Below are 24,224 nucleotides of genomic sequence, written 5' to 3'. Positions count from 1 at the left end.
CCTGGGCTCATCCTCATTTTGCTATATACATGGCATTTGGAATCAGCCATAAAAAATGAGACGGGGCCGGGTGCAGTGGCTCAAGTCTTTAATCCTAGCACTTTGGTAGGCCGAGGCAGGTGGATTGCCTGAGCTCAGGAGTTCGAGACCAGCCTGGGCAACATGGCGAAACCCTGTCTCTACTAAAAATACAAAAAGTTAGCCAGGCGTGGTGGTGCATGCCTGTAACCCCAGCTACTTGGGAGGCTGAGGCACAAGGCATGAGAATCACTTGAACCCGGGAGGCAGAGGTTGCAGTGAGCCAAGATCGTGCCACTGCACTCCAGCCTGGGCAACAGAGCAAGACTCTGTCTCAAAAAAAAAAAAAAAAAAACTGACGGTATATAGAATAGCATCTCCTCCCACACCTTCCCCCACCTCACATTCCCTATCCCTTTACCTGTTCTACTGTTCTCTGTAGCACTCTTGAGCATCTGACATTGTCTACAGTTATATGTGTATGGGTTTATTGTCCATTTTCCCCTATTAGCTAGGAACTTCATTTTTTTCATTGCTGCATCCCCAGCACCTGGGGCAAGGCCTGGAAATGTATTATATATTTGTTGAATGAATGATTGAATGAATGAATGAACACCTTCTAGGGGTGTTGTAATAATACATAATAATGTATTAGTAATCTGTTGACATAGGTATTAGTAATAAATTAATTGATTCATATAAAATGCTTAGCACATTGCCTGTCATATAGGAAGCACTTGATAAATGGGAGATACTTTTTTAAAAATTGTCTCTCTCCAGGCTAACAAATTCCAGTTAAGTCCCAAAGACTTCCTAATTATACATAATATTCCATTAGAAATTTCACAAATTATGGCTGGGCGTGGTGGCTCACGCCTGTAACCCCAGCACTTTGGGAGGCCGAAGCAGGTGGATTACCTGAGATCAGGAGTTTGAGACCAGCCTGGCCAACACGGCAAAACCTCGTCTCTACTAAAAACACAAAAATTAGCCGGGCATGGTGGTGGGCACCTGTAATCCCAGCTACTTGGGAGGCTGAGGCAGGACAATTGCTTGAACCTGGGAGACGGAGGTTGCAGTGAGCCGAGATCACACCACAGCACTCTAACCTGGGCGACAGAGTGAGACTCCGTCTCAAAAAAAAAAAAAAAAAAAAAAAAAAGTCACAAATTACTGTGGACAAACAGGCTACCATCTCAGAACACAACAGCCTAGAGCAAGAAGAGCCCAGCCAACTGAGGTGCATGCAGTTAGAGCCTGCAGCTTTTGCTCAGACATCACCTTTGCGGGAGGCCTTTCCTGACTACCCCTTCCTATATGGTCCCTCCTCCCCCCATCGCCTATCTCCTTCCTTATTTTTTCTCCATAGCACTTATCACCATGTGGTATTTACTTCTTTGTCATTGTCTGTGTCCTTCCACTAGAATGTAATCTCTGTAAGAGCTGGGATTTTCATCTGTTGAGTTAGCTGCTGTATTTCCTGAGCCTGGAATAGTCCCTGGAACATAGCAGGAATAAATATTTGTTGAACAAATGAAATTACTGTTTAGTTAAGACTTTGTGTCTTACATTTCTCTTTGTGCTGGCTGGTGGAGTCTTTATGTTTGGTTTGGTTTTGGTTTTTAAACAGGAGTTTATTTGACAGATAGTTCTTCAAACAAGACATTTCATATTCAGAATGATAAGGTATTTAAAGGCTCTCTGCTTTTGAAATTCTTCTGGCAGAGGCCTCCTGAGGAAGCAGCAGGATTAGCGAATATTTAATGTACCTTTAAGGGGCCCGGCATCCAGGCAAGAAGAGACCCAGGCACAAGTGCGACATAGCTGATTAAAATGAATTCGAATGAACTGGAAAGAAAATGAATCCTCTAATAGCAAAAGGCTTTAAGTGAAGAGGAGAAGCATCTATAACCTCAGCTATTCAAAGCATGATGAGAAGAGGGTATGGCTGAACTCTGGCCTAGGACCACAGTCTTCATTACTGTTATTTTTGTTTACAGATATTCTATATCTGCCATCTGCCAGAATGTGCAGCTGTCCCACTGAGACTTCTAACTTCACTGGAAAAACAGCTCAAAGCACATGCCCAGTGAACATGAGACAGACACAAAGCCTGCTTGTTGGGCAGCAAGCAAGGCAGAGACCTTATGAGGCTCGCTCAGCCACAAACTCTGGCAGCCCTGCAGAGCAAGGCCACAACACAGAGGCCTTGTCCCTGGGAGACACTTTTCTGAAAGAAGAGAGTAAAGTGTGAAGTCCAGTCGCCAAACAATGTCAGGCATTTGAAACAAAACTATCACTTTCCCTAAGGGACAAAAGAGATCATAATTGTGTCATTCTCAGGAACCTCTGGCCTTCCAGTGAGACAAGAGCGAGAATAACAGGTCATTTCTACAACATTTTATGTACTCACTCTCCTACCCACCAACCCCATCCACATGGGTTAATAAAAATAAGTTCTGACTTTGTCATTGGGATACTTCCATTTGGGCCCTGACTTACCCAGTTGCCACCTAAGTAACCTCAGGCAAATCAACCAACCTCCGAGGTCCTCAGTTTCTCATGTAAACAATGAGAACTTTGGATTGTGTGATCTCTAAGATTCTTTCCAGTTACCAAATACTCTAACTCATCCCCCTACTCGTTTTTAGTGCCATTGCTGCAGCCCACCTATCACTGTACATAGAAAAGCTGAAAATAACCATCCAAGGGCACAATATGATGTGCAAAACTGAACCCTCAAACCAGAAACTTCTGGACAAAGAAGACAAATTCTAAAGGCTATTTGAAAATAAATCAATCAATCGGAATCATCTCTGTAGAAAAATACAAGTTACTAATATCTTTGGCTTTTCCATCAAGGAATTGTAGCCAAAGTTTGCTAGCAATTGGTTTGGGAACACTAAACATTTCACATATTAATTTTTTTAATTGCCTAAAATATGACTAAGGTGTACGATCTGTTAACTGGTTCAAGTGACAGCCAACAAAAGATGGAGGGAAGATGGATGGGGAAGAAAGGGAAGACGAGAGAGGGCTGGCTCAGACTTCCCACCACGCAGTATATCCATGTAATAAAAATGCACCTGTATTCCCAAAATCTATATAAAACTAGAGGCTGGGAGATAGAGACACATGGGAAGTATCTATATTCTGTTCTCCAAAATATCCATTGATGATTTTTGCTTAAATCAATTATTTCTACGGTGGTTGCAAAACAGTGATTTTTGAACTCATTTCTTCTACATTTATTAGGATTAGGATTTTTAAACGGCCCATTTAAAGCCCTATTTGATTCAACAGGGCAATGGAACAACATGAAGATGACATAAAGCCATCTCATGAAAGATTCCATAAGAGTTGTCATCCTTGGACTGGGTGCAGTGGCTCATGACTGTAATCCTAGTACTTTGGGAGGCCGAGGCAGGCAGATCTCTTGAGCCTAGGAGTTCACGACCAGCCTGGGCAATATGATGAAACCCTATCTCTACAAAAACTATAACAATTAACCGGGCATGGTGGCACACACCTGTAGTCCCAGCTACTTGAGAGGTTGAGGTGGGAGGATCACTTGAGCCCAGGAGGTTGAGGCTGCAATGAGCCTTGATGGCGCCACTGCACTCCAGCCTGGGTGACAGAGTGAGACCCTGTGTCAAAAAAGACAAGTTGTAATCCTTGGCTATATCACTAGTTCAGGAAAATGTGATGCTTCATTTATACCATACCAAAATAATAGGCCAACTCAATAAAACACTCAGACCAAGAGAATAGTTTACAAGTAACTGTTAACCTCCCTACCATATTATGTTTCGCCAATTTTCCAAAAAAATTATTATTATGAATACATTAATTTTTAAAAACTATTGTATTCTTAAGTATGTAAAAGAAATTTTGCTATATAAAAGAATTCCTATCATTTTAAATTATTAAAATAGTCTCTCATAGGAAATGTGTTCTATTCAATAATTCAATAATAACCTTTAATCCTCACTCAGGAAATAATATCTTGACTGCAATTCTGTTTTATGTCTCCCTTGTTATTAATTACTAATCTGTGTTATATTGCCACGTTTGTTCATCCAAGGTCAAATACGATCCGCACTAAATTTTTGTCTTTTGCAGCTGCTAAAAGCTAATGAAATATAAAGCCATAATCATATAAGAAAAGCGTTCTGAATATGGGAAATAACTGGCAATTGGGGCTGAGGGATTGTCCTTTCTTGCACTTAGTTGAAATAGGTCTCTCTGTAACAAGATTTCCTAACAATTAACATGACCCAACTAGAAAGCTGGCTTCTTTGTGAATTTCCTAGTAAAGCTGGAAGCCAGTAAAAATCATTTAAACAAAGAGGTGGTTCTGCTCTCTTTGGGTTTTGTGTTGTGTTGTGTGTGTGTTTTTGTTTTTTCTTTTTTGAGACAATGTCTTGCTCTGTTGCCCAGGCTGGAGTGCAGTGGTACAATCATGGTTCACTGCAGCCTCCACCTCCTGGGCTCAAGTGATCCTCCTGCCTCAGCCTCCTACGTAGCTGGGACTACAGCTGCGAGCCACCATGTCCAGCTATTTTTTTTTTCTTTTGGTAGAGACGAGGTATTACTATGTTGCCCAGGCTGCTTTCAAACTCCTAGCCTCAAGTGATCCTCCTGCCTCAGCCTCCCAAAGTGCTGGGATTACAGACATGGCTACTACACCTGGCCTTTCTGCCTTCTAAAGGTTCACGATTCTAAAATGGATATCTAAATAGCCCCTATAAGAGTCTCAAAATACTTGAAATTTTTTAAGCAAAGGTAAATTAATCACACAGCAAATAAAAAGCTGAAGATGTATTTAATTGGTGTAAAGAATAAAAAGGTTGTTGGGATGGGTTTGTTTTGTTTTGTCTGTTTCACACAGGCATTAAATGTGTTTGTAGTACCAATCCTATACAAACCTCCGGGCCAACACATTATCATATCAAACGGTGACTATTACCTAAGAATTGTTAGTGAGAGGAATCATGATTTCAGATGAAGAAAATGGTCTCCTTTTACAAAGAAAAGTACTTATTTAAAATGATTCCCAACAAAACAGGGATTAGAGCATATAATGTGGGCTGAAAATAAAGATTTGGAGTCTTGACACACTGATGTCAAGGCCATGGTGTAGATAAAGCATCCAAGGAGAGTGTTAGAGTGACAAGATCAGAGAGCCAAGGGGGAACCCAGAGGAGCCCCAACATTTAAAAACCAGGAGAAAGCAGAGTCCACATAAATAGTTCATGCAGAGACCCAAAAGAAAAACCAGGAGAATGTGTTGCCCCTGAAGCCAAGGGCAATGAGTAGTAAGAAGGGAGTGGGCAGGAGTGCCAAAGACCGCCAGGAAGTGAGCAAAATCAGCACTGAAAATGCTCCACTGGACTTCGAGGTCATTCAAGAACCTGTCAGATCATCTTCCCTGGGCTGGGATCGATGAGGAGGTAGGAGACAGCGGTACAAATGCACCCTTAAGGAGCAAGCTTGAAGGGGAGGAGAGAGATGAGAGGAACTGGAGGAGACGAGAGGGCCAGAGAAGGCTTATTTTAAAGGGAAGGAAAAGAACAGTTACAAACGGCAATTTTGGACAACTGGAAAATTCTGAATATGGACTACATGTTAGATAATGTTACACTGTCAATGTTAAATTTCTTCAGGGTGATCTAGTATTATAGTTATATAAGAGAATATCCCTCTTTTAGTAGATGCATGCTAAGTACATAGAGGTTAATTCCATAATGTCTACAGCTTATTTTCAAATTATTTCAAACGGGTGTTTATGTACTATTCTTTCATCTTCTCTGTAGGTTTGCAATTTTCAAAAATATTTGGGGAGGAAAACAAAAGCAAAACAAAATGGCTTGAGAAAAAAAATATATATATATATCCAAACCAAAAAAAAGAAAAAGGAAAAAAAAGAGGAAAGTCACTGAGCTTGTCAAGATGCTGATGGGCAACAGCTAGGGGAATGAGCAGGCGAGGCAGAAGGAAAATCAATGCCCTCCCCTACCTACCCCTCCCACAGCTACAGAGCATATGGATAGTCTTGGAGGGACAATGGACTTGAAAGAGCATCTTCTCTGTCTGCAGTTCATTGAGGAGGAAAATGAGGGCGGTCCGAGTTCACAGGGATTTTCAATATACCCTACGGTGGCAGTAAAGACTGCTTGATGGCTATGATAACCTAGAACCCTCTGACAAACAATAGCAAGAAGAATGGCAAGAGGCCCTCTAAACTTGGAGAAAATTCTTTAGGAAACACTAAAGATGAAAGATTTTCATTTGTTATTTTTCCATGAAGGTCTCAAACTGAAATATACATCACTGTAAAGGACTTCAAATTGGGAATAAGGAGATGGGGATGGAGAGCCAGGAGGTGGGCTCTCAAGCAGCTGTGAATGGCTTGATTGTTCGATTTTTTTTTTTTTTTTTTTGAGATGGTGTCTCGCTCTCTCGCCCAGGCTGGAGTGCAGTGGCGTGATCTTGGCTCACTGCAAGCTCCGCCTCCTGGATTCACGCCATTCACCTTCCTCAGCCTCTCTAGGAGCTGGGACTACAGGCGCCCGCCACCACGCCCTGCTAATTTTTTGTATTTTTAGTAGAGATGGGGTTTCACCATGTTAGTCAGGATGGTCTCAATCTCCTGACCTCGTGATTCACCCGCCTCGGCCTCCCAAAGTGCTCGGATTATAGGCGTGAGCCACTGCGCCCGGCGATTTTTCGATTTTTAAACAGCTAAATTAACTAGATGTTTTACCAAGAATTAAAGAAATATTTAGTTTGCTATTTAGTATTTTTAAGTTTTTTTCATATAAAATAAAGAATGAGTACTTTTGAAAGGAACAATTTCCTTTAGAGAAACTTCTATTTGTCACAGCTTACGCATCAAACCACAAAGCCAAAAAAGCACGGATTGTCTTTGTCAGCCTCTTAGCACTTACAGAAATTGAATAAATACATTTCTAAGTGGTCTCAAGGGAAGAAATAAAATATATCAGTGTTTCCAAAGTGCTCCATGGGAACAAAAAGGCAATAGATTATTAATTGAAATACCATTAACATAAAATTTTAAGTGTCAAGTGAAATTCAGGAGAATGAAATTGCAATGTTTAATTTCTGTTATGTGGATAAATTCCAATTCTCCAAGTCAGGGTAGCATATCAGAAGGGCCATGAACTTTGGAATCTGCCAGATCTGGTTCCAATTCAGGCTCTGCCACCCACGAGTGTGTAACTTGGGGCAGTTAAGTCTCACTTTCCTCATTTATAAAATGAGGGAGACTAATCAAAGCTTTAAGAGTTTTGGTAAGAAATAATGAGAGTAGCAGGCACTCAATAAATCATAGCTATTATTAGTACTCTCTTACCTGCTACATATCACAAAAGAAATAAAATAACAATGACAATATAAAATTGATGCTACTTTTTTTTTTTTTTTTTTTTTTTTTGAGATGGAGTCTCACTCTGTTGCCCAGGCTGTAGTGCAGTGGGGTGATCTTGGCTCACTGCAACCTGTCTGCCTCCCAGGTTCAGCCAATTCTCCTGCCTCAGCCTCCCAAGTAACTGGGATTACAGGCGTGTGCCGTCATGCCCAGCTAATTTTTGTATTTTTAGTACAGACAGGGTCTCACCATGTTGACCAGGCTGGTCTTGAACTCCTGACCTCAAGTGATTCACCCACCTCGGCCTCTCAAAGTGCTGGGATTACAGGTGTGAGTCACTGTGCCTGGTCTTTTTCCTTTTTTAAGAGTCAGGATCTCACTCAGTGGTGGTCCTGGCTGGAGTGCAGTGGCATAATCATAGCTCACTGCAACCTCAAACTCCTGGGCTCAAATGATTCACCCGCCTCCCAAAGTGTTGGGATTACAGGCGTGAGTCACCGCGCCTGGCCCGATGCTACTTCTCTACATGGAAGGTGGGTAGAGCACAAGAAAGGGAATAGCCTCAATTTTATATGTAGGTTACGCTTTCTCAAACTGCCATGATACTCCAGAGGCAGAGTACTGTGGTCAGGTGGAATGACCTAGCAGGACAAAAAGCCCTTAACAGTAGTCAGACCAGTGGAAACAGGAATCAAGCACGAGCCTTGGCTCTGTGACTTGCTGTGTTCCCTTGAGGCAATCACTTTGCCTTTCAAAGCCTCATTTCCTTTTTTGCAAACTGAGAACAACCCTTCAAAAGGCTGTGAGGATCAAACGTATGTTACAGGGCCTGGCCAACTTGAAAAGCACTATGCAAATACAAGGTACTGTATATAAGTATATTTAATTAAAGCTAGCTTCTGAAGCAGGAACATTCAGAGGTGGCATAAAATGGTGGAATGGGTGACAGCAAAAAATACTTTGTCTTCAAAACTCCTTGAATTCAAATCCCAACTCTGCCAGCTGTAAGCTGCATAAACTTACCAAGTAAGCTGGGTGCAGTGGCTCACGCCTGTAATCCCAGCACTTTGGGAGGTCAAGGCAGGCGAATCATAAGGTCAGGAGTTCAAGACCAGCCTGGCCAACATGGTGAAACCCCGCCTCTACTAAAAATACAAAAAATTAGCTGGGCATAGTGGTGGGCACCTGTAATCCCAGCTATTCAGGAGGCTGAGGCAGGAGAATCACTTGAACCCGGGAGGTGGAGGTTGCAGTGAGCCGAGATCACGCCACTGCACTCCAGCCCAGGCGACAGAGTGAGACTCCGTCTCAAAAAAAAAAAAAAAAAAAAAAACTTACCAAGTACCACACTGAGCATGAACTGCTTCCACTATACAAATAGGAATAATAACCCTTTATTCAGGTTTATTATAAGGATTAAATAAAATATATGTAGATTATGTTGAACACTCTTTGGAATATGGTTAGTAATCAGGAAATAATATCTATCATTTTCTATCAAGAGCTTTCAAAATATTTATAGCCCTTGACACGATAATTTCATATCTAATCACCTGAATATAGAAATAATCCAAAATAAGGAAAAGGCTTTGCACAAAGAAATTCTTCAAAGTGTTATTTATATTAGTATTAAAAGGTCCAATATTTGAAGAATAATTAAGCATATTATGGCCTATTCACCAAATAAAATACTTAGCAATGACTAAAATGATGTTTGCAAAGCATTTATAACAACTTGAGAAATGTTTACATTTTAGTGCTAAAAGTGAGGCTACAAAAAACTAATATTTAGGATGATCAGAAATCTATAATATACAAAAAATACGTTGAAGGAAATTATCAGAATGTTGTCATTATCTCTGGGTAGTGGAATGATGAGGGAGTATTCATTATTTTCAACTGCTTTTCTATATTTTTTCCAAATTTCTGAAAGAGAGAAAATTTTATGCACACAATGTTTGTCTATGAATAAATGTAAGTAAACATCACTGCATCAGCTTTCAGCAGATTTATTATTATGAACTCATAATAAACCTTGATTGGCATATCCAACAAGAGATAAAAGAAGAAAAAGAATTTTAAATGGCTCTTCTGGATGCACTCCATATGGGTTTGCCCTGCTCCATAAGGAGCAATGAAGCAGTTAAAAAAAAAAAAAAAAAGAATTTTAAGGGAATATTCTGAACAAGTATATGTTAACAAATTAGATAACATAGATGAAATGGACAAATTCCTAGAACTACCACAAATGACTCAAGAAGGAATAGAAAATCTAAATAGTCATATAACAAGAGACAGAATAGGTAATCAATAAAACTACACACAAAGAAAACCTCATACCCAGATAGCTTCACTGATGAATTCTACCAAATATTTAAAGAATTAATACCAATTCTTCATAAACTCTTCCAAAAAATGGAGGAGAAGCGAACACTTTCCAACTTATTCTATGAGGCCAATATTACCCTGACAGTTAAATCAGACAAAGATATCACAAGAAAACTATAGATCAGTATCTCTTATGAATATAGTTGCAAGATTCCTCTACAAAATACTAGCAAACTGAATTCAGCAGCACATAAAAAGCATTATACACCACGATCAAGGGGATTTATCCTAGGAATGCAAAGTTGGTTTAACGTCAATTAACATAATGTGCCATTTAATTAACATTATATGCTATATCATAAAATAAAGGACAAAAACCACAAGATCATCTCAATACATGCAGAGAACGCATCTGACAAAATTAAACACCACTTTGTAATAATAAAAAATCAATAAACTAGGAATAAGAGTGTGTTTTCTCAGCCTCAGAAAAAGCATCTATGAAAAAGACACAGCTGATATAAGACTTACTGGTGAAACACTGAATGCTTCTCCCTTAAGATCAGGAACAAGACAAGGATGGCTACTCTTGCATTTCTATTTGACTTTGTAGTGGAGGCAAGAAAATGAAACAAAAGGCATTGGAAAGAAACAAGTAAAACTATACTTGCAGATGACCTGGTTTGTAAATAAAAATTCCTAAAATATCCACTAAAAACCTATTAGAGCTAATAAATGAGTTCAGTAAAGTTTTGGGATACAAGACCAACATACAAAAATCAATTTTTAAACATTAGCAATAAACAATCTAGAAATGAAATTAGCAAAAATCCATGTATAATATAATCAAAAAGAATAAAAAACCTAGGTTAAATTTAAGGAAAGAAGTGTAAAACTTATACTCTGAACACTACAAGACACTGGTAAAAGAAATTAAAGATCTAAATAGATGGAAAGACATCCCATGTTCATGGATCAGATTATTTAATTATTAAGACAGCAATACTCCCCAAATTGATCTACAGATTCAACACAACCCCTGTCAACATTCCACTTGGCTTCTTTTGAGACACTGACACATTGATTCTAAAATTCACATGGAAAGGTAAGGGACCCAGAATAGCCAAAATAATCTTGAAAAAGAGAAACAAAGTTGAAGGATTCATACTTCCCAATTTCAAAACTTTATTAAAAAAAGCTATAGTAGGCCTGGCATGGTGGCTCATGCCTGTAATCCCAGCACTTTGGGAGGCCAAGGAGGGCAGATCACGAGATCAGGAGTTCAAGACCAGCCTGGCCAACATGGTGAAACCCTGTCTCTACCAAAAATACAAAAATTAGCCAGATGTGGTGGTTTGTGCCTGTAATCCCAGCTACTCCGGAGGCTGAGGCAGGAGAATCACTTGAACCTGGGAGGCAGAGGTTGCAGTGAGCTGAGATTGTGCCATTGCACTCCAGCCTGGGCTACAAGAGTAAGACTCCGTCTCAAAAAAAAAAAGCTATAGTAATCTAGACACTGGTACTGGCATAAGAAAGACATACAGATCACTGGAATAGAATTGAGATCCCAGAAATAAACAACATTTATGGTCAATTGATTTTTGACAATGGTGCTAAGAGGATTCAACTGGGAAAGAACAATCTTTTCAACACAGTGCTGAGACAACTGGACATCCACATGCAAAATATGAATTTGTACTCCTACCTCACACCATACATGAAAATCAGCAACTTAAAATGGTTCAAATGCCTAAATGTAAGAGCTAAAAGTACAAAACTTTTTTTTGGCCTTCAAAAATATATATATTTAGGGGCTATGAGTGTAATTTTGTTACATATATAATGAAGTCTGGGCTTTTAGTGTAACCATTACCCAAGTAGCATACATTGTACTCATTAGGTAATTTCTCATACCTCACCCCCCTCCCACCCTCCCAGCTTTCTGAGTCTCCAGTGTCTATTATTCTATTCTGGATGCCCATATGTATACATTATTTAGCTCCCACTTTTAAGTGAGAACATGGGGTATTTGACTTTCTGTTTTTGAGTAATTTCACTTAGGATAATGGCTTCTTGTTCCATCCATGTTGCTGCAAAAGACATGATTTCATTCTTTTTTATGGCTGAGTAGTATTCCATGGCATGCATATATATATATATATATATATATATATGTATATGCACACACACATATATACATATATACACACATATATACACACACACACACACATATATATATACACACACATACATATACATACACCACACACTTTCTTTATCCAATCATCCATTGAAAAACACTTATGGTGATTCCATATCTTTGCTATTGTGAATAGTGCTGCGGTAAACATAAGAGTGTAGGTATCTATTTGATATAACGACTTCCTTTGGGTAGACTCCGTGGTGGGGTTGCTGGATGAAATGGTAGTTTGGTAGTTCTATTCTTAGTTCTTTGAGAAATCTCCATAATGTTTTCCACAGAGGTTGTACTAATTTACATTCCCACCAGCAGTGATAAACATTCCCTTTTCCCTACATCCTTGCCTACATCTCTTATTTTTTGACTTTTTAGTAATAGCCATTCTGACCGGTATGTAAGATGGTATCTCATTATGGTTTCAATTTGCATTTATCTGATGATTAGTGATGTTGAGCATTTTTTTCGTATGTTTGTTGGCCATTTGTATGCCTTCTTTTGAAAAAATGTCTGTTCATGACCTTTGCCCACTTTTTAATGGGGTTATTTTTTTTTTCTTGTTGAGTTGTTACAAAACTCTTAAAGTAAGACATGAGCATAAATCTTTTTGGACTTGGGAATGGATTCTTAGATATGACACCAAAATCAGAAGCAACCAAAGAAAAAATAAAGTGAACTTCATCAAAATTAAAAACTTTTGTGCTTCAAACACCATTAAGAAAGTATGAAGAGAATTCAATGAATGAGAGAAAATATTTGCAAGTCACATATTTGATAGGAAACTTGTATCTAGAATATATAAATTTATCTTACAACAATATAAAAATAAATAATTCAATTAAAAATGAGTAAATGATCTGAATAGACATTTCTCCAAAGAAGATATACAAATAGCCAATAAACACATGAAAAGATGCTCAATGTCATTAGTCATTACTGAAATAGAAATGAAAACCATGGTGTGATACCACTTCATACCCACTAGGATGACTAAAATCAAAAGGACAGACAATAACAACTATTGCTGAAAATGTGGAGAAACTGAAACCCTTATACACTGCTGGTAGGAATGTAGAATGGCAAGTGGCAGTCACTTGGGAAAACAGCTTGGAAATTTCTCAAAATGTTAAACATAAAACTACCGTATGACCCAGCAATTTCACTTCTAGGTATATACCCAAGAGAACGGAAAACATATGTTCACAGCAGCATTGTTCATAACAGTCAAAAAGCTGAAACAGGCCGGACACAGTGGCTCACGCCTGTAATCCTAGCACTTTGGGAGGCCGAGGCGGGCAGATCACCTGAGGTCAGGAGTTCGAGACCAGCCTGGCCAACATGGTGAAACCCCGTCTCTACCAAAAATACAAAAATTAGCCAGGCGTGGTGGTGTGTGCCTGTAATCCCAGCTACTCCGGAGGCTGAGGCAGGAGAATTGCTTGAACCTGGGAGGCGGAGGTTGCAGTGAGCCAAGATCGCCCTACTGCACTCCAGCCTGGGTGACAGAGCAAGACTCTGTCTCAAACAAACAAACAAAAAAAAAAACAAAGCTGAAACAATCCAAATGTCTATCAATTGATGAATGGATAAATACAATGTGGCATATGCACACAATGAAATATTATTCCACAATAAAAAGGAATAAAGTACTGATACATACTACAACATGGACAAAGCCAGACACAAAAGGTCACATAATATATGACTCCATTTACATGAAATGTCCAGAATAGATAAATCCACAGAGACTGAATATAGATTTGTGGTTGCCAGGGGCTGAGAGGAGAAAGAAAGTGCTTAATGGATAAGGGGTTTTACTTTGGAGTGTTGGAAATGTCTCGGAAGTACATAGGGGTTGTGGTTGCATGACACTGTGAACATACCAACTGCTGCTGAGTTGTTTACTTGACAATGGCTAATTTTATGTTATGTGAATTTCACCTCAATAAATCACAGGTATTTGAAAGAAAAAGCAATCCAAAAATCTAAGCAAATATTTCCACTTACATGCAATGTTTTGAAAGTTGAAAAGTATTTCAAAAAGAGAGAGAATTTGTTTTTATAAGTTGGACTTGGCTTTTTTTTTTTTTAACCTAAGAAATTTGGCTAAATTTAAAGAACTGTGAGTAATTCTAGATACAAAAAGATAATTTCTCTTTACTCTCTGCTAATAAATGTCTACTACAGCAGTAGAGTTCAGATGGAGCTTTTGAAAGATTTCATGACATGCTTAAAGATTTGAAAGAGTTAGTACACCTCCTATGTCCCTTCCTACTTTCAGAGATGAGTTTCCTACATCATCAGCACAAGTCAGCTGGGTAGGAGAATAACATTTGATTCCCAAACGAAAACATCCCACGCTAATTAGTATAGCGCACTCTGCATCCTAAACTCTCCACCTTAAGCCTGAATAAACTTTCAAAGGCAAGATGTGGAATAGAAGTCGGGGGAATTACCTATAACCTAGACATCAAAGAAGTGGAGTTTAAGAGCAAATTACTCATATTAATTGTCCCAGCTTATTTACTTGTTTTTATTTGAATTTGCTTGTTGGAAACTCTATCCCTTAAATGCTCAAGTTTGTTTCAACTAGATGCCAATAGCCATGAGAAAGAACCTCAGTACAAAATAAACAAAGTGAATATTTAAGCTTCTAATTATATGGGGGTACAGAAAGGCATGCCATCTATTTAGAAACAATACACCTTTTTTTTTGGAAACAGATGATCTAGCATTCTCCCAATTCTCCTAGATTATTTTTAAAATAAATGAGATGCAAATCTCATGAAGTTCTGTGTTGAACAGATATAGAAATAATGTGATCATTGAATTATAAAATCCAATAAAAATTCAATGATGCTACTAAATGTTACAAAAGTAGGGATATAGCTATTTATAAAAGTATTGAAGAAACACATATAAATTACACTGTCTTTCTTGTTCCCTGCCACTGAGTTTTAAATTGAGATTTTATATTGGTACATTATCAACTGAAATTAAATCAATCATAAAATATCTCTAAGACAATACTTTATGGTACTTCATAAATTCAAAGCTACATCTTCCTAAATGTAGTTTCCTATGCTACTCTAACGATGCCTTGTGCAAATCACACAGGGCAGCTTGAGTATCGTGGGAGTAAATGAGAAAGGAGAAGAGGGTGAGGGCAGCTCATTTTCCCCTTTCCATTCATAACCACAGGCACATTCCCAGTACTCACATGTCTCAGATCTCCTGGTTTTCGTTGAAGAACTGCTGCATCCCATGACTTCTATCTAAATCATATGTGTTCATGAATTCAACTTCTGATTTTAAGACAGAGTGTGAAAAGTGCCTCCCTTTAAGCTGCGAGGAACCACTCTTAGCCGATCCTCTTCAGTCATAGACTCTAATGAGGAACACACAGGAGGGAGGCAAGGAAACCGCCAGTTAACCACATGGTAGCTGAGGGGCTGCTCAGCAGGATTCATTTTACGCTTCTTCTGAATCGCTGTTCATCATGTGATGTGGAAAGTGATCAGACATAATCTAATCCTGGCTTATTTTCCAAAACACAGCAGCAGCTACAGAGCAGCTATAGGCTGCTTCTCTGCTAGACATAAATGAGTTTCTCCATGTCTAGGTCACATCCAGCTCTGTATAAAATACAGCATTCAAAATGAAAAGAAAAATCGAAATACGAGAGTGTACGATTTTCTAATTTAAATATGGGGAATGGGATGTGGAGGAGCTGACATAATTAACTGTTTCGGTTTTCAGCTCAAAGTAATTCAACCTATCTAGGCTTTTAAAAACACAAATTGGAAGTTGACTATGAGACAAAAACAACATATTTAAACAGCTATGCTGAAATTCAAAGTGAGTTCTTTGACAGTATTTCGCGGAATAAGTTTGGAACATTTGTTTTAAAAAAAAAAAAAAGGAGGCAGCCAGTCGCGGTGGCTCACGCCTGCAATCCCAGCATTTTGGGAGGCTGAGGCGGGCGGATTACGAGGTCAGGAGTTCGAGTCCAGCCTGGCCAACATGGTGAAACCCCGTCTCTACTAAAAGTCCAAAAATTAGCCAGGCATGGTGGCGCATGTCTGTAATCCCAGCTACTCAGGAGGCTGAGGCAGGTCAATCGCTTGAACCCAGGAGGCGGAGGTTGCAGTGAGCTGAGATCGCACCACTGTACTCTAGCCTGGGTGACAAAGCGAGACTCCATCTCAAAAAAAAAAAAAAAAAAGGAGGCTTGAAACCTCCCTCCAAATTTAGGAATTGTAATCTGTGAGAGTGTCCTTTTATTTATTTTATTTTTTGAGATGGAGTCTCGCTCTATGACCCAGGCTGGAGTGCACTGGTGTGATCACAGCTCACTGCAGTCTCGACCTCCCAGGCTCAGGTGATCCTCCCACCTCAGCCTCCCTAATAGCTGGGACTACAGGCATGCACCACCACACCTGGCTAATTTTTTGTATTTTTAGTAGAGATGGGGTTTTGCTGTGTTGGCCAGGATGGTCTCGAACTCCTGACCTCAGGTGATCCACCTGCCTCGGCCTCCCAAAGTGCTGGGATTACAAGCATGAGCCACTGTGCCCGGCCAACAGTGCCCTTTTAAACAAGCTCTCTGGGCACTGCTGAGGCCCCTGTGGAGTCTAACCTTGTGTTCTATAGTCCTTCTCATGAGTTCCCTGACTCCCATAATCACTTCATGGGAGTTTTCAAGAAAAATCTTTTCCATAGTATACTGTCACGTCACTTTTTAGGGTGATGTTTCCTTTATTTTGTGATGCTCCAAACCAACCTGATCTAATATATTTGCATTCCTTTTTTTTTTTTTTTTTCAGACAAGGTCTCACTCTGTCACCCAGGATGGAGTGTAGTGGCACAATCATGGCTCACTGCAGCCTTAACCTCCCAAGCATGTGCCGTGACACCCGGCTAATTTTATTTTTTTGTAGAGACAGGGTCTCCCTATGTTGCTGAGGCTGGTCTCAAACTTCTGGGCTCAAGTGATCCTCCAACCTTGTCCTCCCAAACTGCTGGGATCACAGTTGTGAGCCATCTTGCCCAGCCCTATTTGCATTTCTTGACAGGTACAAAGTCAGCAAACAACTGACATATCTATCTTTCCATTAGTACTACACCAAAAGCTTCAAAATTTCAACTCGACTGAAGAAACGGAAAACTAAAATAAGCAAAGTATTTGAACTATGGCAATGTTTTGAAAATAACAATAAGCTTAGTAAACAGATTTTCTGATCAGAGGTGAACCTGATTATTTTATGTATTGAATTAATTAGCCTTCCTAAACTTTGGGTTATTTCCAAATTTTTATTTATTTTTTGAGACAAGGTGTCGCTCTGTTACCCAGACTGGAGTGCAGTGGTGCAACCATGACTCACTGCAGTCTCCATCTCCCGGGCTCAAGTGATTCTCCTACCTCATCCTCCTGAGCAGCTGGAACTACAGGCATGCGCCACCATGCCCAGCTAATTTTTGTACTTTTTTGTAGACATGGGGTCTCACCATGTTGCCCAAGTTGGTCCCAAACTCCTGGCCTCAAGCAATGTGCCCACCTCAGCCTCCCAAAGTGCTGGGATTACAGGCATGAGCCACCGTGCTTGGCTCTATTTCCAAATTTGATAGGCATTTCTTTTGTGTCTTCCTTATCTACGTCATGGCTAAAGAACATTAACAAAGTCAGATCCAAGGGCAGGATGAGCCCTGTGGCATCCCACTCCAAACCATCCTCCAGGTTCACCACAGATCCGTTACCTTCATACTCACTGAGCACATTTGTTCAGTTAGCTGGTAAACTCACCTATCATAATTCTCATTTATCTGTGAGACATCCTGAAGAATTTTACTAAATATTTTAATAAAATGATGATATGTATATATTTTGATACTTTGACATTCCAGCTTATTCCAGCAAAAGAAGAGAGAGGGAAGGAGGAGGAGAAAAGGAAGGAAGGAGGAGGAGAAAAGGAAGGAAGGGCAGAGGAGGAAGAAAGGAAGGAAATCAATTTGGCAAGATTTTTAATAACAAAATCATAGAAGTTTAAAGGTGAGAGAGATCTTTAAAATTACCTAGTATTTATACAAAGTGCAAGGAAGTTAAGCAACTTGTCCCATGTCATGTAGACCTGTGCTTGTCATACTTCGTTGCATATGAGTGTCACCTGGGGAGCTTTTCAGACTCCCAGGACTCAGCCTGCACCTCATTAAGTCAGAATCTCTTGGGATTTAAAAAAATACTGATGCCCAAGCCCCACCCCCAGATAATTTGACATAATTGGTACTGGGTGGGGGATGAGGCATCAAGATTTTTTTCAGTTTTCCAGATTCTAATACACAATAAAGTTTGACAATCTGTAATAGAGACGGTATTTTAGCAAACCCATGGTGCTGCATAGTGATGATCACATTTTCCTAGAAATGCTTTGGCTCCATCTATTTCAAGCTGAATTTTTCCAGAGGTCATATCAAGCCAACGAGTCTGTGGCTTCTAGCATATATTCTTTTCCCATTTTTGAAATTGGGGCACTGTTCATCTAGGAATTCATCTAGTCTGGTGACATTCTGCAGGTGCCTAGATCAGTGCTCTCCAACTCGAGTGCTCACAAGACTTATTGGGGGTGGGGGGATGCAGATTCCCAGGCTTTACTAACAATACTCAGATTCAAAAGTCCAGTGCCTTGGAATACACATTAAAGCGCACCATGTCGGAAACTATGATGCAAGCAATCCCCATATTTCAGTTGGAGAAACACTATTTTCCAACAGTATCCAAATCTCCCCTGGGCTTCGCTCCATCCTCATGCTATTTTTTTCTACCCCTTTTTATGAAGACATAAGAATTGGGGTTGGGCGCAGTGGCTCTCACTCATAATCCTAGCACTTTGGGAGGCTGAGGCAGATGGATCCTTTGAGCCCAGGAGTTCGAGACCAGCCTGGGCAACATAGGGAGACCCCATCTCTACCAAAAAATACAAAAAATTAGCCAGGCGTGGTGGTGCACATCTGTAGTCCCAGCTACTCAGGAGGCTGAGGTGGGAGGATCACCTGAGGCTGGGAGGTCAAGGATGCAGCGAGCCGTGATCACACCACTGCACTCCAGCCTGGGTGACAGAGTGAAAACCTGACTTAAAAAAAAAAAAAAAAAAAAGTATGTTTTTTAATTTAAAAAAGAAAACAGGAGAAAAAAAGAATTGAGCATTTAGTAGAACATAAACACTGGACTGATTGATATATTTCAATTTCGATTTTCTTTTTCCAGAAAAAAAAAAGCACTGTCTCAATATCTCTCCAGAGGCATTTGGTTTTCAGTCACCCCTCAGTTAATCCACAACAAACACAATTTCATATAAAAGATTCAGTAAGAACTAAAAAGCATCAAACTTGAGTATATTTCTGTTAGACTGTTAGCCCCATGGGCAACTTCCTAAATAGCCCTTGAATCTCTGGCACCTACATGGTGCCTTTCACATTGCAGATGTTGGATAATGCTAAATGAATGAATGAATGAACAAAGGAATCAATATTTCTAGGCCAGAGTCCTTTAAAAATTTAGTTGCTAAAAGTCATTATTAATCCATCACTTTGTGCACAGGTAGGTACTATTCAATTATACAAAAGCATTTTATTAAATCGGAAAGGGGTAGTACCTATACATCATTTTCAAAGAAAGTTTTAAAATCATGATGGAAAGACATGATGATTGTTCTAGAATTTTTTTATTATCCATTAGAAAAAAATTGGCTATTATAATTTTTACATTATTAAATAATTATTATCAATTTATTTTTAACTGTTTTTCTCTCAGGTAATAGGTTATAAAAAAAGTCAGTTATTTTTCATTCTCACCAAAATATGAGCTGGTTAAAGCAAGGTGCCACTTACCCCTCCCATGTACTGCCCCACCTAGGATTCCAGGAGAGAGGGAAGTGAGTTTGTAAGCAGTGTGTGTGCCTTTGAGGACATCTCTGACATAAAGCTGATAAAAATGATTGGGGATTTTCCATGACTTGGTAAAATCTAAGCTTCTTCCATTTCCCACCCTCTGTTAGCATTTAAGTGCATTAAAGAAGTCTCTGAAGAAGTGATTCCCTGAGGCCTGAAAAGGGTTCTCAGGCTCAAAGAGGTGGGGGGCTTCCACAGGGTTCACAAACGCCCAAGAATGTCTTAGTGGGTAACACGAGCCCCTGGGTGGATCTTGGCAAAAAAAAAAAAAAAAAAAAGCTTGAAACTTGCCCATTGCTGCTGTCCTTTCTAATATATACCAAGGATGGTTTTAAAGAGTAAACATGAAATAATGACTCATCATCATTGGCACTCACTTATAATTTGCAAAAGGAAAGCCTTCCGCTAAAAGGTTTTTACTGTGTGTGTGTTGGGGGTGAGTGGGTGGAACTGATAATTTTCCGTTTTTTTCATGCTAATCTTTCACTTCCAATGCTGAAAATACAAGGAAAGAACAAAAGACAGGCCGTGGGGACAAACTAACCTTCGCCACCAAGCACCCTCCAACCACGAGCCCAGCGTCCTCGAGTTGTTCTTGTTCATTCTTAGGGTGATTTGATTTCTAAGCTCATCTCTATCCCACTTCCACACGTTGGCTCAGCCACCCTGACACGACCCTCTCTGGCATTCTAGATGTCAGTTTCGTAGTTTCCTATGCTAGAATTCAGCTTTTCCTAGAGATGCTGGCTTTAGCAAGAAATTGGCTTTAGCTCTAGTCCTGAAAACCTGGAACCCATAGTCATTCAACTGATACCAACACCCTCCACCCCCACCCCCGAACACCACGGTGGGAGTGAGGTAGGCAGGTGTAATTCTTCCCCCTTAGATTGTGCTAGCATGGAGAACAGATGCCTCATCAGGCTCACCCTATTGCATTCTGCTTGGTATTCATTGCCACAGACGTTTTATAGCCTGATGTCTGTGGCCTAAATATAATGAAGAGGCATAGGGTGAGGCAGAGGAGTCCCTGGCAGCCTGTGCCAGAGAGGTCCCTTCCATCACTACCTTTCCAGTAGAACAGTGGAGCAATTACTTATGTCTGGGGTCTTAAATGAGTAAGGGGAGGTCTGTAAGACCAAGCTGGTGATTCTTCCTAGGTCTCGCCACATGAAAGGGTAAGAAAAGGGAGGAAACTATACTGACCACCAGAAGGTGTTTGAAAGTGTCTGCTGGTATATCAGACATGATTGTAATCAGGAAACAGCTTGGCCTGGTGCCAGGTTTTCCAAAGTGTGTTTGTGGAAGAATAGTTCTATGTGGTTTATTATTCTAGGACTAAGGCCAAAATAAAGGTCCCACCATTACATAATAAGTTCAGGGGATGTAGAGTTGGACAGGTTTCTTTACTGCAGGACTTCTCAGAGCCTTTAATATATGAACATACATTGTGAATCTCTCAGAAAGAGCTGACCACTATTTCCCAAAGAGCCTAGCAAGGGGTCCTTTTGAAGTAAAGCATCTCAAGAACTATTGTTCCTAACTGCCTAATGCTGGCCCAGTGGAGCCTTGGGTTTAGAAGTCAGACAACAGGAGTTTGAATTCTTAGTCATTAATTCCCCTGTACCTCAGTTTCCTCATAAGAAAACAGTGATAATAATGCATATCTTACTGACTTGTACTGAGGACTGAGTGGTGGGAAAAAACTAGCTTGAACAAAGACCAACTGCTTTTAGCTGATGAGTTAGGAGGGGCCATGCATGGATGGGAACCCACTGAGTTTGTTCAAGTCTCTTTCTTCAGAATGCTTTGTCTGGGGCCTCCCAAAGACTGAAGGTTCTGGGATAATTTAAGAGTCGCAAAGCAATGGGCTCTTTTCCCTTGAGAGCTCTAAGATCGGAAAGAATGCTATATCAGTAATCATAATAGTAGCTAAAATCACTACTATTTATTAAGGGACTACTATTTACCCAGCATAGTGGGTGCTTTATATTTCTATTATTTCAGTTCACTCTCACAGCAAACTTTCAAGATAGGATCGTCATCCCCATGTTACAGATGAAAAAAACTGAGACTCAAATAACATACTCCCTGGCATAGCTGATTAGTGGCAGAACTGAAGACTCACTCTGTTTAATCATTAAAGAACAAAAATGTCTGCCCACTAAAAGGCTATGCCTTGGTTTCAGGATCCAATCTGATCAGTTCGCATATGAACTAAATCACTAAAGAGAATTTTGAACACTGTAAGGAATTCTGGTTCCATTCTTACAGATAGCTAGAAACCTCTAAGACGACAAGAAGCCAAGAGAACTAAAGGAAGATTTCTAAATATGAAGGTGTGCAGTGGAGTTTGGAGAATACTCCCTGAGGGGACCTAGAAGGGTTTCTCAAAGGATCCCTTCCCTCATTTTCTAGCTCTCAATCCAAGTGACTGTGGAGATTTTCCAAATATCAAGTTCATTTGAAATAGGCCACAATCCTTCAGATTGCCAAGTCACTGTACATCTTCTTCAACTGATGGCAACTGATTTACAACCAGCATTTTTGAGAACAATCATTCCAAGAAATTGCAAAGCAGTAAGATATACTCCAAGGAGTACACATTCCCTGTTCCATTGCCACACGATATATGTTTATGATGTAGACTTCTGCTTGCCCCAAATGCCTAAGAATAAACAAACATATTACCTGTTTCTTCTGCTTGGCCAATGTAGAGGTTTTTCCTCACCCCAGGTGTTTCAAAGGAAATGAAGACGAGAAAAAAACCTTCTCTCTGGGGAAATGCAGAGGGCTGAAAGAAAAGAGGTACAATTTCAGCTCTCTCTGAAGCACCCCACACAAACACACACACACACACCCCACTCTGCAGAGAGAGCTCTTGCTTAAATAAACAAACATATATACACACTCATACACAAAGAAATAACTAGAACAGGGCCAGACTGCTTTGCCTTTCAGCCGGGAAGGCAAGCCCAGAGCCACGAATCTGGGAGACAATGCACTGGCCGTGAGCACAGCTCTCTGCCCCAACCCTGCTCTGTTCCTGGCCTGGAGATGCACTCAAGTAATGGGCTGCAAAGTCAGCGGCCATGTGACTGCTTCCAAAGGGACCAGGCTCCGCATGGGCAGGACCAGGCTATTGTGTGCATAAATAATCTGCTATCAATACAAAATAGAAAAGAGAATTTCAGTAAATAAGAGCAGAAAAGCATTCTTTAGGTAAACTGAGGATAATTTTTAGAAAATGTTACATTAACCTGGTACAATTAAGAGAAGTGGAAAAACTAAACATTTTTCCTTGGTTCTAGAAAGGTGTGGGTTTAAGGGAGCAGCCACTGGGTCATAAGACATTTATACTCCTCCAGCTGTTCAGTAGCTCCTTATTGGAGAACCTACCTGTGAAGGGAGAATTACCTCCCTTCATCAGCAGAAAGGGAAAGGAAAGTTGGCCTGTAATTTGCTGAGTTTGGGGGAGGAGAAAGACATACTTGAAAATTCAAAGTGCCCATGGCAGTAATGGATGCCAGCAGCCACAGTTCTGCTATGTTCGAGGCAATCTAGTGGTGGTCTTGTTAACAGAGTCTTATACTGACCGCGGCTGCGCCGCCAGCAGTTTCCCTGGCAAACGCTTCCTAGCTGGTGACACAGCATACGTGTTTTCAAGCTTACTGGTCTTAGGCTTTGCCAGCTAAAATTTACAGGACTCCAGCCATAAACATTTCATAACCCCACCCAAGCTGCTCTTTAGCTCAATTCCTTTCTGCAATTGAGAGCCACAGGAGATCTAGTAAAGTGGTTACCTAGTTTGCCATTTAATCGGATGGAGTTACTTGAAAAATAACTGGCGAGGTGGCTCTGGGCTTCTGTCCTATTAGTATATTAACATCACCAGAGGGCCTCATTATGAGGCAATACAACCACTCAGGTTTCCATGGTGGGGACGCCAAGAGTAGGACCTGATGAGGCTGCTACACAAATTGTAAATGATAGCATAATTACTCAGGCTCCAAAAAAATAGTGGACAATGTAGCTATACAGCTGGCTCTCCCAACCAAATGCCTATTCAATCCTCAGCCATTAAATTATGGCTATGTCTAGATACAGTTGTTCCAATGTCACCTCCTCTGTGTGAAGCCTTTCCTGAATCACCAAAGGGGAATTAGTCACTCTGTCTTCTGGCTCTCAAAGCCATGTGTGCGTCCAATTATAGAGCTGCTCAAAGTGTGCTGTAATTTGCCCTTTTACATGTGAAATCCTAAAGGGAAAGGATCTATTTCATTCCTCTTGGAATCCGCAGTTGTGTGTTATTTCTGAGACAGAGTCTCACTCTGTCACCCAGGCTGT

General features: G+C 40.2%; 1 protein-coding gene across 8 annotated transcripts in view; it reads right to left on the bottom strand.

Annotated features, from left to right (window-relative positions):
• Positions 1–24,224, bottom strand: part of PPEF1 (protein phosphatase with EF-hand domain 1) — a 150,796-nt gene that overhangs the window by 103,301 nt on the left and 23,271 nt on the right. For 7 of the 8 annotated variants that reach the window (XM_054472363.2, XM_054472358.2, XM_063660913.1 and 4 more), the window contains 2 exons: positions 22,569–22,671; positions 15,157–15,324 (listed from right to left, as the gene is read on the bottom strand). In XM_054472363.2, coding sequence (XP_054328338.1) covers positions 15,157–15,202 — 46 coding nt within the window. In that variant the 5' untranslated portion in view covers positions 15,203–15,324; positions 22,569–22,671. Of the gene's footprint in view, positions 1–15,156; positions 15,325–22,568; positions 22,672–24,224 lie in introns of those variants that run through there. The other variant, XM_054472367.2, reaches the window with a different exon arrangement.

This window comes from Pongo pygmaeus, chromosome X (genome assembly GCF_028885625.2).
Source record: "Pongo pygmaeus isolate AG05252 chromosome X, NHGRI_mPonPyg2-v2.0_pri, whole genome shotgun sequence".
Lineage (NCBI taxonomy): Eukaryota > Metazoa > Chordata > Mammalia > Primates > Hominidae > Pongo > Pongo pygmaeus.
Note: the sequence above shows the minus strand (reverse complement) of the source record. Positions and strands in the feature narration are given on the sequence as shown.